This window comes from Hyaloscypha bicolor, assembly GCF_002865645.1.
Source record: "Hyaloscypha bicolor E unplaced genomic scaffold K444scaffold_182, whole genome shotgun sequence".
Lineage (NCBI taxonomy): Eukaryota > Fungi > Ascomycota > Leotiomycetes > Helotiales > Hyaloscyphaceae > Hyaloscypha > Hyaloscypha bicolor.
The window spans coordinates 4144300-4156919 of NW_020194684.1; the positions used below are offsets into that span (position 1 = coordinate 4144300).

General features: G+C 49.1%; 3 protein-coding genes and 1 pseudogene across 4 annotated transcripts; 3 read left to right on the forward strand and 1 right to left on the reverse strand.

Moving 5' to 3' along the window:
- Positions 1 to 4: 4 nt before the first annotated feature.
- K444DRAFT_574307 (uncharacterized protein) lies at positions 5 to 2043 on the reverse strand. The gene is made up of 2 exons (XM_024877429.1): positions 1461 to 2043; positions 5 to 1385 (listed from the first exon to the last, which is right to left on the reverse strand). The coding sequence occupies exons 1-2, from the start codon at positions 1838 to 1840 to the stop codon at positions 254 to 256; spliced, it is 1512 nt and encodes a 503-aa protein (XP_024728561.1). The 5' UTR covers positions 1841 to 2043; the 3' UTR covers positions 5 to 253.
- Positions 2044 to 3275: 1232 nt separating this feature from the next.
- K444DRAFT_647683 (glycoside hydrolase family 20 protein) lies at positions 3276 to 7458 on the forward strand (the record flags this gene model as incomplete). The annotated part of the gene is made up of 8 exons (XM_024885367.1): positions 3276 to 3339; positions 3482 to 4593; positions 4642 to 5048; positions 5561 to 5627; positions 5713 to 5872; positions 5925 to 6489; positions 6534 to 6909; positions 6961 to 7458. The coding sequence occupies 8 exons, from the start codon at positions 3276 to 3278 to the stop codon at positions 7456 to 7458; spliced, it is 3249 nt and encodes a 1082-aa protein (XP_024728562.1).
- A 1154-nt stretch (positions 7459 to 8612) lies between these two features.
- Positions 8613 to 8694, forward strand: K444DRAFT_t36 (annotated as a pseudogene). The gene has a single exon. The product of its transcript is annotated as a tRNA-OTHER (tRNA).
- Positions 8695 to 9478: 784 nt separating this feature from the next.
- On the forward strand, positions 9479 to 11721 carry K444DRAFT_620743 (PLP-dependent transferase). The gene is made up of 4 exons (XM_024881772.1): positions 9479 to 9831; positions 9879 to 9912; positions 9958 to 11102; positions 11162 to 11721. The coding sequence occupies exons 1-4, from the start codon at positions 9661 to 9663 to the stop codon at positions 11417 to 11419; spliced, it is 1608 nt and encodes a 535-aa protein (XP_024728563.1). The 5' UTR covers positions 9479 to 9660; the 3' UTR covers positions 11420 to 11721.
- Positions 11722 to 12620: the final 899 nt, after the last annotated feature.

The following is a 12620-nucleotide window of genomic DNA, read 5'->3' on the forward strand; positions in this document are numbered from 1 at the left end:
GTTGCTTATTTCATATAACATTCATAGGAGACTGTAATGTTGGAGGGTTCCTTCAGAGATCTTGTCTCTGAGGTACCATGAGACGGAAATCCATTCTACGTAATGTGCATTCCCCATTTGAAGCAACCCATAACCACCTTAAGTCCAACAAAACACAACCCAAACGCCAGCGCCACCCTCCGTCACCAAATAATGAAGTGGTATACAGTTTTGAGGCTCCCATACGATTCAGAAATCTATCCCAGTCCATGCTCTATGTCACGAGCTCAGCCGTAGCACTTGAAGCTTGGCTCATCCCCCCATCAGAAGTCGCCGGCACAATCAACTCCTCCGGTGCATTCTCATCCACAAATTTCCTCTCACTAACATGTTCCTTCGCACTGTCTGCTGTCCAGACCTTGTCCTCGAACTTTCCTCGCTTCTGACCATCGACGTGCTTGAAAATGCAATTTGGCTTCAGGCAAGGGTTGAATTTGCACTCGACCTTGCTGTGCGAGAACTTGCAGTTGGGTGTCTTACAGTCACCTCCGTTGCGGCAAGGCGGCATGGTTGGATGTTTGAAAATGCATCGAGCATTGGTGCAATTTGGCCAGAACTTGCAATCTTGCTCGGCTTGCTGAGCAGGAGATGGGTGCCTGCCAGTGCATTTTCGGTTTTTGCACGCTGCACCAAAAGAACATTTGTCTCCGAAATCGATCGTTGTACCCTCAGGAGCTGCAGGAGATTGATGTGCGAAAGGGCAATCTGCCTTCGTGCAGTTTATGTTAAAGCGGCAGGTGGTCTTCTCTGGATCAATCTCCTTCTTCTCCTGTGACATTTCAACATCCATTGACGAGGAAGGCGTTTCGCTGTGATTTTGACGTTGGTCTCCGAACTTGGAGTTCTGAGGTGGCTTGCGGGCACCATTTTGTTGCGGTCGTTGAACTCGGTCAAAGAGTGATCGTCCGGGTTGTTGTTGCTGCTGATGAAAGCCATTCGCTGGTCCACTCCCCATTGGCATTTGTTGTTGTGGGTTGAGCATCTGCGCCATGAGTCTCGATTGTTGCTCGAGCATGGCATACAACTCAAGTTGCTGTTGGGGCGTCATATTCATGATGTTGGCTGCTGCTGCTCCATGCTGCATCGGCATCCCTCCAACAGGACCGTTCATTCGGGAATTCATCGATCCACGTCCGCCTCGGCCTGGAAATGGTGCTTGTTGTCCCCGCGGACCGGTCGGAGGTGCGCCTCGTGAATGTGTATTGATGCGCTCGTTTCCGTTTTGAGGGCGGACGCGATGGAGGACCGACTCGTTCGTTCTGTCCATTGCCTTTGCTAAGTGGCCAAGCATACGCTTGTCTCTTGGACGAGTGGCACCATTTCGCATTGACTTTGGACCCGTAGGTCTATGGTTTGTTAGTTGAGGAGGTTTAGTGGGAAGGCTGTGACCTGGTGACAGATCAACAGACTGAATTGCATACACATTACCATCTACCCCTTCAGAGACATCATCCATATCTGCATCTTGAACTCCATTTGACGTGTCCGCCAGTGTCATGCCTGCATCCTGGGTTCCTTCATTCCCACCATTTTGTTGCGAATTCAGAGCTTCCACCTGATGGAACAGCCACTGAGAGAAGTCTCTTGCTCCTGGATCGTCGGGGCCAAGGTTGAGAAGGTCGCCTGAAAGCTCTGCTGCGATCTGTTCTTGCGTCTTGCCGTTGGCGAGCATGAGAATGATGTACTCAGACAGGTCGGATCCCTCAGCGCCTGTACTCCAACCCACCTCTACCAACTTCGGTTGGATAGCAGAGTTCAGCGCGTGCGCCAGGGGCGTATCCAGAATAACCTCGACAGACATACTGGAAGTCGGTGATGAGCTTTGTATGGAGGAGGCAAAAGGATGGGGATTCGATCGAGGTGTCGCGAGGTGTTTGGTGGAGGTGCGAGAGTCGTGAGAAGGGTCGCAGAGCCAGAAAGATTATCTTTGTGCTTGCGCTCGTAGAACTTCGACGCGTTTGGTAGATAATGAGCGTCGTTGTCAAAGGAGGTTGAGAAGACGAGCCATCGATCTTCTTTGAGGCTGTAGGTGATGGATGAAGACCTAGTTCACGTGATAAACCACGCTATGACGTAAGCGATTGTCATGACTCAGGCATCCGACTCTTCTTCAGGCAACCACCGTCTTCTCCCATCGAGTACTGTGAATCAACTTCGAGAGCGCCAGATCGATTTACCCAGCCATTACCAATTTGTTGGACCGTTCCAATGTTACCAGACTCAGGTCTCCTCATATCGTGAAGCAGCTTTCCGTGTCTCAGGTCCTCCAATCTCGCCGGTGAGGGTTGCACTCAGATACGCGAGATTTGGTCAGACCAGGAAAGTCTGGAGAGATATCTTTCTCGAGAGATCGTGGATCATACTTTCTTGCATTCTCGGCATCCAGTCCTTTCTGACTGGAAAGGTTGCTTCCATTGGCAAGTTGTCAATCTGCTTTCAGTATTCAGTTCTGCAGGAACACTTCCGGTGGCTCCAAATTGAGCAGCCACAACTGTTACTGGACCGTCTTCGAGAATTGAGGCGAGATCGTTAGCAGCATACAGACACTATGAATGCAATGGGCCGTCAATAGGCCACGCTCACTTGTAAAACTGTTCCACTGTCCAACATCATTGGAGACACGCCGTATGCAGGCACCATCCTGTCTCTTGGTACACTTGAGAGAATTTGGATCCATCCGACCATCGACGGACCACCAAGGCGTGCCTCCTCTCGACTCGAACCGTACCCCGCCTGTTACCCCCAGAGAGGTGGTTGGTGGAAGAGCAGTAGGAGTACAGGCTATCAAAGTTCGATCATTCTGTGCCGTCGATCACGGCTGGGAAAAGGAGAAAGCGAGGGCTCAATTGGTGACGTGCATTATTACTTGGCTTTGAAACCTCGACAGTATCTCCGAAATTTCCTTCCCCTCGGCTTGGATATCTGGTGTTACTGGACTCCTTCCCAGACCGTTTAGTCACCTGGGCCCGGCCGCTTCATTCCCGCCCCTTGTTACTTGGTGCACATTTTTATCTCGACTAGAAGTTGTTACTCACTCTGATCAGTTCACATCCAAATTTGTATAACAAGGCCATTCATGTATATAGTCCATCTTTTTCTTTTCTAAATATCTCATATTTTATTAATTTTTTCACATCATATTACTTGTGCATGAAACAGATCTCCATCTCGTCGACTGCAACCATGTGGTTTCTAATTTACTTTCTACTATTCCTCTCCTGCGAAGTCCTTGCAATATGGCCTCAGCCTGTATCTTTCGAAAAGGGAAATTCGATGCTGTGGATTTCGGAGGGGTTGAAGGTAACTTACAATGGTGCAAGTTGTTCAAATGTACGCGGAGTTTCCTTTCTTGATTATCCAGGCTTTCATACTGAACAAGTGTCCCATGGACAGTCTTCTCTTTCCTCCTCAGCAACCAAATTCGACAGCAATTCCCTGGTAGAAGCAGCGGTTTCTCGGACTCTGGACACACTGTTTAAACAGAACTTCGTTCCATGGAAACTTTCGCCTCGCAATTCCAACTTCGAGCCAGAGGATTGCGACTGTGACAAGCCCCACATCGAAAGCCTGGCCATCATCCAGACTGGCAAGGACGACTCCAGCACTTTCAAGCCCTTGGCGGGCCAGGTGGATGAATCCTATAACCTTACCATCACCACAAGTGGACAAGCAACGATCAATGCCGTATCGTATATCGGAGTGCTTCATGCACTGGAGACCTTCACTCAACTATTCTACCAGCACTCTGAGAAAGGAATCTACACCAACACGGCCCCTGTCACCATTACTGATTCACCCAAGTTTCAACATCGAGGGCTGAACATGGATGTCTCGAGAAATTGGTTCCCAGTTAAAGACATTTTGCGAACCATTGACGCAATTTCCTGGAACAAATTCAATCGCCTCCATCTCCATATGACGGACTCCCAATCTTGGCCAATGGATGTCCCAGCTATCCCCGAACTGTCGAAGAAAGGAGCTTATCAGAAGGGATTATCCTATTCTCCCAAAGATATCCAGAGAATTCAAACGTATGGCATTGAGCGTGGTGTTGAGGTTTTCATTGAGTTCGATATGCCTGGCCACACGACTTCAATCGCCTACTCTCATCCGGAGCTAATCGCCGTTTATGATATGCAGCCATACGATGGCTACTGCAACGAGCCTCCATGCGGAACCCTGAAACTGAACTCATCAGCCGTCTACAGCTTCTTAGATAAGCTCTTCGCCGATGTTCTTCCAAGAGTTAGTCCATATTCCTCTTACTTCCATACCGGCGGAGACGAGGTCAACATCCAGGATTATCTCTTCGACGAAACGGTAAAATCGAATGATACCAAAGTTCTACAGCCTCTGATACAAAAGCTTGTTGACCATACTCACGGCCTAATCAGAAAAGCTGGCCTCTCCCCAATAGTCTGGGAGGAGATGGCCTTGGTCTGGAATTTGACGCTTGGAGGAGATGTCGTGGTACAGACCTGGCAAGGTGGCAATGCGATTGCAAACATAACAGCAAACGGCCATAAGGTCATTGCTGGGGATTACAATTTCTGGGCAAGCTTAATCTACAACTTTTTGGCGCTAATATTAACACCTCTGTAGTACCTTGATTGCGGCAAAGGCCAATGGCTCGACTTCACCGAAGGTGATGCTTACAACCACTACTATCCCTTCGCAGATTACTGCTCACCATATAAGAGCTGGCGACTAATGTATTCCTATGATCCTCTCGCCGGAATTCCCACTGAGAACCAACAATTGGTGTTAGGGGGTGAAGTACATATCTGGTCTGAGCAGACGGATCCAGTAAACCTCGATGACATGGTATGGCCGAGAGCCAGCGCTGCAGGAGAAGTTTTGTGGTCAGGGAGGCAGGATGCAAATGGAAACAACAGGACCCAAATTGATGCCAGTCCTCGATTAGCTGAAATGAGGGAGCGCATGGTCAATCGAGGGATTCGGGCTGGGCCAGTCCAGATGGTTTTCTGCACTCAAAGCGACGCTACTGAGTGTGCTTTCACACATGCTTAGCTTGGCTGACACGAACCTCTTATTTATTTGCACGGAGGTCGTTATTTTAACCTCTCATGATGGCGTTTCGGATGCATTGGCATGGACAACGGTTGGACAGCGGTTCCAGCCACAGATCTTGCACCACCGTTGCAGCAGAGATCAAGCTAGTCATGATTCACATCACATGCATCTTAAAATCCACTCGGCCTCTCCTGCTCCCCCTTTTCTTCTCGTCATGTCACAATTGCGAACGTGACCCATTCCAAGCCTCCTCGTTTGTTGTTCGACCGCCTCCGTCGAACTCAGCCGGAATGGCGGGACAACGCCTACCCCACACTTCGCATGTGAAAGCTCGGTAACTCAATCCGCAATGAGGCCATCACCACCACATCCAGGACGTCCCCGCAGGGAAACAAGCCCGCTTTCCTACTTCAGGCTATGGCCGCCGTCGCTAGTGCGGGAGCTGTTCATGGAGAGTTCCCCACAATCGTAGGTCGGAACTTGCTAGTTGCGACAAGGCTCAATTTTGCACCGACTCGAGGGCCAGGATACAAATACTGTCCTCATGCCATTGGGTACGAGCGCGCCCCATCCACATCCCCTCTTGTTCTGTTCTACTAACTCAAATTAATATTTGATATTGGGGAACGTGAGGCAAAGATGATTGAAAAAATCCTCGAACATGCTTCGCCCAAGCTGGTGGTCGTTGCTGTCGTGGCTATCCTCACCCTTGTGAAGGTCACACAGTGGATTACTGCGGAGTGGAAGATCCGGTCTCTGGGCGGCCATGCTCATAGAGTTAGGACGTACCTTCCAGGAGGTATATATTGTCCTCACATATTTCTAAGATCAATAAACTCATCTCGTTTCAGACGTCGACCTCGTCGCCCGTGCCATCAGTGGCACAATGCACCACAAGAACCTCGAAGTCTGGAACCGCTTCTTCATCCATCCCAAAGGACACCGCTACACCGTTGAAGCCGCCCCTGCTGGCCGTCGATGCATCTTCACCGCCGAGCCAGAGAACATCAAGGCCATACTTGCTACCCAGTTCACTGACTATGGCAAGGGGGAACCGTTTCATCGGGAATGGAAGGACTTCCTCGGGGATTCGATCTTTGTTACTGATTTAGACCAGTGGCATGCTTCGAGGCAGTTGATCCGGCCGCAGTTCATTAAGGATCGAGTCTCGGATCTGGAGGTCTTTGAAGAGCACGTTCAGATATTGATGGAACAGATTGATAAGACGGGCAAGAAATGGGATGGCAGTCAGGGCGGGGAGATTGATGTTAGTGATTTGTTCTTCCGGTATACGTTGGATGCTGCTACGCACTTCTTGCTTGGGAGGAGTGTCGGAAGTCTGGAGAATGGGGACCAAGAATTTGCAATCGCTTTTGGGGAGGCACAGAGGGTGCAGAATATCATCACCCGAGCAGGGTACGTTCCTTTCTCTTCTAATATTTTAATGTTGACACAATTAGGCCATTGAATCCCCTCGTGCCGAGAAAATCACTCTACAAGTCTCTGAAAGTCATCAACGAGTTCGTGAACCCCTACATCGAGGAAACACTCCGCTTCACACCGGAAGAATTATCTACAAAGACCAAAACGGAGGAAGGATACACCTTCCTCCACGCCCTCGCGTCTTTCACACGCGATCGCACCGTTCTCCGTGATCAACTCGTTGCCGTCCTCCTAGCCGGCCGCGACACAACAGCCTCGACCCTTTCCTGGACATTCTACGAAATGGCTCGACACCCCGAAGTCTGGAAGAGGCTCCGAGAAGAGATCATCCAGACAGTAGGCCTAGAGCAACCACCCACTTACAGCGATCTGAAGAACATGAAGTACCTCCAAGTTCGCCCCCCTCTCCCATCACAATGAATATAAAGTTGACATGAGTATCAGAACGTGATGGCCGAAACCCTCCGCCTCTACCCCGTAGTCCCCTTCAACGTCCGCCTCGCACTAAAAGACACCACTCTCCCCACAGGCGGCGGCCCCGACGGCCTCTCCCCAATCGGTATCCTAAAAGACACACCAATCGGCTACTCGTCGCTCGTCATGCAACGACGACCGGACCTCACTCCCTCTACCCCCTCCCCTACCAACCCATCCTCCCAAATATCAGTATTAGACTTTGTCCCCGAAAGATGGCAGACCTGGCAACCGAAACCATGGAACTACATCCCGTTTAATGGCGGCCCGAGAATCTGTATCGGTCAGCAATTTGCGTTGACCGAGATGGGGTATACAATTGTCAGGCTGCTGCAAAGATATGAGAGGATTGAGAATCATATGCAGGCTGTAGATGGTGGGAATCCGTGTTTGAAGGCGGAGATTGTGCTGCAGCCAGGGCAGGGAGTTAGGGTTGGGTTCTTTGGGAAAGCTGGGGAGAAGAAATAGGGATCGGTAAAATGAAGGAGGAGGAGTTGGTTGTTTGGATAGCTGCTGTGCGATATTGGCGACATATTAGGAAATGGAATCTATGAGATCTCGAACGCGATGTGATTTTCTCCACTAAGGACTTGCACGATTTTGGGATGTTCATGGTTGAAGGTCTGGGTTCAAATTGGTACAAGCTTCTTTGAATACTGGTGGAGACAAAGCATTGTGGGGGGAGGGAGGTTTTATGTGCTACTGTGGAGTAGGAGAGATAGCGAGCGGTAAGGAGGCTTGGAACTAGTCTCGAGGGCCTCTTCTCTACAGTCGGAAAGTAAAAGATAGTTACCGAGTCAGCCATCTCAAGCAGTTCATGGCTCTTACAGCCAGGAAGAGAGGCTATATAGTTGCCATATAATTCAACAGCATTCATACCAACAAAGGCCAATGTCGTACCAAGACGTCATAGGACCTAGAGGGAAGATGGGGTTCCTGGATATTGGGGCCCCAAAGCAACTTGAATGCTGTGAGATCCGGATCTTGTGTCCGAAGAATACTTCTTCGAGGCTTGATCCAGTACTCTGTTTTTGGTTGGCCGAGGCCGTAGGAATGGCGACAAGCTGATTGGTGACAGTGGAGCCAGATCTGGGAACAGAGAAAGTGGTGGAATGAGGACTGGAACGGATGTGGGGAAAGGTGTGGTTTATCAAAACCAGCAAAAATAGTAGACAGGCTTCGGCGGCATTGAACAATGTTAATATTTGTTGTTCCGGAGCATCGTCTCGGGGCCTTGCAAATTCGACGATGATGCCGTCATGTCGCAATTCGGCCAGAACCTGCGAAGCTTCCACGGCTTCGTGATATTCGGAGATGTTTTCCGTTTGTTGTTAAATGAAAATTGATAATCGCTAGGGAACTCTGATGATTTCGTGGCCTGTTCCATAAGAATAGTCGTGATGGTAGGTCGTAAGAGAAGAAAGCTGGAAAGGAAAGGATGAGGAGACTCCGGAAATTCGGGTGGCGGGCCGAGCGCTTGCCGAGTCACATAATAATCCCCCACCCCCTTTTTTGTATGAGTGATAAGTATTCAAATAGTGCATTTCCGTCAAAAACAACTCAGCCCGGGTGTAAGTTTGACACAGCAACAAGTCAACCAATTGTTCTCATCTAACATTTCTTCCAGAGCTCAATCGGTAGAGCGTGTGGCTCTTATCACAAGAGAATACCTCAAGGTCGCGGGTTCGAGCCCCGCCTCGGGCTCAATTCCCGAGTGCTTCCAGTAATGGAAACCTCATCAATAAATTTTTGCATTTTTTTTTGGAAGTTCTTTTTGTCTCCCAAAGTTGTGCGCTTAGCGGAGATCTTGCCCACGCTAAGCGAGAGCAAGCAAAGCCGCCGATAAGCCGATAAGGGCCAGGCAGAACTGCTTCTTGATCAGAGGAATCAATTAACTTTTTGACGAGTGTAATTGTTAGTTAGATACGCAAAGCAAAGTTTCTTACACTGAGTATTGTTTCCGTTTCAAGTTTGACTCTTTCTACCTACCATCTTCCCCGTCTTTAGCTTCTTCATCTTTACTTACAGCTAACAGGAAGCAATCGGTGTGGGCATTTATTGGACATTAAACAGAGCTCACGCCTCGTCCAATTACTTGATATCAAGAAAATGTGATGTTCTGCCACAAAGGTACTGGTCTAAGAAAGGATGCACCTGCCAATCTCGAGTGTTCAGAAGTGCAAACGCCCTTCGTTGACATCTTCCATGCAGGTTGGCCAAGTTTTCATGCACGAGAGGCGCAAGGCACACCATTATTGGTCGCAGACAAAAACCCCCTTGTGCCCCAAGCATTCCCCAGTATTATTCTTCAACAAGATTGAATAGTAGCCCACGAGAAAGAATACAGGCTAAGGAGAGGATATGCATCACGTGCCCCTTATCCGCAATCGGCTCACGGCTACATACGGCAAACTGATAAGAAAGCGTACGTTCCGATGGAGTGTGGATTCCTGGAAGTTATGACTACAAAGAACCAAATTCACTGGCTGCCGATTTTGCTGTTGCTCTAATTGAGTTCGCCTTTCCTTGTTTGCTATCATGTGCTGTTTCCGACTCACCGCTTTTGCAAACTAGTCAATGGCGCCCTTAAATTAACTTAACACCTAGCAGGGTCACCTTCATAAGTCCAATCTCCTCCCTGTTACCTTCTTTTCTCTTACACACTCAATCATGGCACCACCTTCAGCGGTCTCGTATGACATCGAAGCTGTCACTGATACTGAAGCCATTGTGCTACCTAACCCTTTGACCGTCAATGGCGTAGCCTCCAGACGAGCAAAGGCAGGCAAATTGGTTGCAGGAACAGCGGCATACACTAGTAGCGACCTCTTCAAGAGTTCTGTAAGTTGTCCCTAGCACTCAATAAGAATTATACTAACATCGGGGAGACCGCTGGAAAGCCAAAGGCGAAGAGATGGGATCGTGAGTCAGGCAACCCCCCACTTCTTCACCCACTAACGCATTCAGACTACTTCAGCATCGAGACCAAATCAAGACAACCCTCTAGTCTTAAAGGAGCTGCCAAATACCTGAAGACCCCCGGATTGATATCCCTTGGAGGAGGCCTACCACTCGCAGAAAACTTCCCCATTGAGGAAATCTCGGTCAAGGTACCAACACCACCCCACTTCAAGGAGAAAGAGGCAATCAAGACGGGAACAACCTTGAGTGCTGGCAAATACGACGTTTCGGAGGGAAAGAGTGTCTATGATCTGTCAATTGCGCTCAATTACTGCCTGGGAACGGGTGCGGCACAGATGCTTCGTTGGGTCACTGAACATACGGAGATTGTCTGCAACCCACCATATGCTGATTGGCAATGTACTCTCACCGTTGGCAGCACGTCTGCTTTGGATCACGCATTCCGGATGCTCTGCGAGAGAGGTGATTATATCTTGGCTGAGGAATACACGTTCTCCTCTGCTGTCGAGACCGGACTTCCTTTGGGCGTAAAATTCATCGGGCTCAAGATGGACGACCAAGGTCTGATTCCTGAGGCCATGGACGCACTGTTGAGCAACTGGGATGTTGTAGCTCGAGGAGCTCGGAAACCATTCGTTCTCTACACCGTCCCATCAGGCCAGAACCCAACAGGCGCAACTCAGGGCGTAGCTCGACGACGAGCAATCTACAAAGTCGCCCAAAAGCACGATGTCTACATCCTCGAAGACGAGCCGTACTACTTCCTTCAAATGCAGCCTTACACAGGTCCCAACGCACCTGGTATTCCACCTCCTTCCAGCAACGAAGAGTTCCTCCGCTCATTAGTCCCAACATTCCTAAGCATGGATATTGATGGCCGAGTCATGCGCCTGGATTCTTTCTCCAAGGTCATTGCGCCCGGTACACGAGTTGGATGGATTACAGCCTCCGAGCAAATCATCGAGCGTTTCGTCCGCGCCAACGAAGTCTCTGTCCAAAACCCGAGCGGTATTTCGCAAATGGTGTTGTTCAAGATGCTGGATGAGCATTGGGGTCATGGTGGCTATTTGCAGTGGTTGATCAATTTGAGGATGGAGTATACTAGCCGTCGAGATATCTTGCTGGCTGCATGTGAGAAATATTTGCCGAGGGAGCTTGTGAGCTGGAATCCGCCTGCTGCAGGCATGTTTGTACGATTACCCCCAGTTTTTGCGCCTCCTTTTGGACTACTTTAGCTAACGTACCTCAGCTCTGGCTCAAAGTCGACTGGCGCAAGCACCCCGCAGCAAAAACCAAATCCATCCTCGAAATCGAAGAAGAGGTCTTCCTCGCCGCCGTCGAGCAAGGCGTCCTCGTCAGTAGAGGTAGCTGGTTCACTGCCGATCGCGAGAACTTCGTCCATACTGAACTATTCTTCCGCGCTACATTCGCTGCTGCTTCGGCAGATAAGATGAGCGAGGCTACCGCGAGATTTGGGATTGCACTTCGTGACATTTTTGGACACTAGGTGGAGTAGAGATTAGTGCAAAATTGGGGGGCGTTTTGATCATGGTGGCAAGACTGAATATTGATTTTGCGAGGCGTCCAGATGGATCTTTTGGAATGCATAGATTATAATGATGAGTTGACCTCAATATCTGGAATTTTCCATGCTTCCCGAGTAGAATTCATCTTTTTATTCTAATAGATATCTTGCAAATGCTGTAAATCCATCGTTATGTTCACGTTCAGAACATCATGCGGGCCCAGTTCAGCCAGTGCCCTGCTTCCCAGCTTAGAGAAAGCATATATATAAAAGCATGAAAGGCTCTATTTTCTACTAACCGCAAAACTCTGGCAGTTGCATGGTTTCTTTGGATCGGCATCCATGGACCAGAACCACGACTCGTGCATTTTCATAGAGCATCATTGGCTTGCTCGCTTTGAAAATTTTCAACAATGTTCTTCCCGGCCTATTGAATGAAGCCTGACCGATTGAGGGCGTTTGGTGCTGCGATTTCTCGGTGTTAGGGATGACAACAACTGGAGATTTGACAGCAAATTTTCTTAGTTCCCACGAAAATCTGCTCCTCAAGGCTGTCTATGGCCCCACTATGCTTCCAGCTACTCAGCCCCGCGACTTCCTAATCACCGATACTCTTGATTATTGTCAAACGACTTGTGCTGCCTCAGTTTCTACCCTCCCCTGCCTGGAAAGAACAAACCTATTTCACCTGGCCAGTACCAAGGGCAATCTATCTCATCGAGCTGCCTTTATAAGATGGGAGATGGTGGTTTTGATTCTTAGTCGGGAGCCAGAGAACTATGAAAGCCACAGTAAACAAAGGGGAACGACAGTAAAACTCGAAGTATCATTTGCTTACACTTCATTTATCTTCCAATAGCCTTGAAGGAAATTGTAGCTGAATATTTTGGAGATCTTTATAGAAATCTGCGAAGGTGCCGTGAAGCAGAGAGAGTATCACACGGCCTCGTTCAGTGTGGGAAATGAGTAGAGTAGAGTAGAGTAGTGGGCCCTACTCATATTCTACTCAAATAAATTTCTCACTACTCATACTCTACTCAATACTCTACTCAACTACTCTAGAATATTTTAGAGTAGTTGAGTAGTGCGCACGTGACGTTACACGTGATGCGACACGTGACATGCTGGCCTAATTGGGTAAGGCTCCGGGGTGGCCCGAGTCTAGCGCCACTACATTGCCCAA

Excerpts from the sequence above, each read along its gene's own strand:
- K444DRAFT_574307 (XM_024877429.1), bottom strand. The coding sequence starts at position 1,840 with ATGTCTGTCGAGGTTATTCTGGATACGCCCCTGGCGCACGCGCTGAAC. Across the intron at positions 1,386-1,460 it reads GAAGGGGTAGATGGTAATGT|ACCTACGGGTCCAAAGTCAA; the intron begins GTATGCAATTCA and ends AACAAACCATAG.
- K444DRAFT_620743 (XM_024881772.1), top strand. The coding sequence starts at position 9,661 with ATGGCACCACCTTCAGCGGTCTCGTATGACATCGAAGCTGTCACTGAT. Across the intron at positions 9,832-9,878 it reads GCGACCTCTTCAAGAGTTCT|ACCGCTGGAAAGCCAAAGGC; the intron begins GTAAGTTGTCCC and ends AACATCGGGGAG. Across the intron at positions 11,103-11,161 it reads CGCCTGCTGCAGGCATGTTT|CTCTGGCTCAAAGTCGACTG; the intron begins GTACGATTACCC and ends AACGTACCTCAG.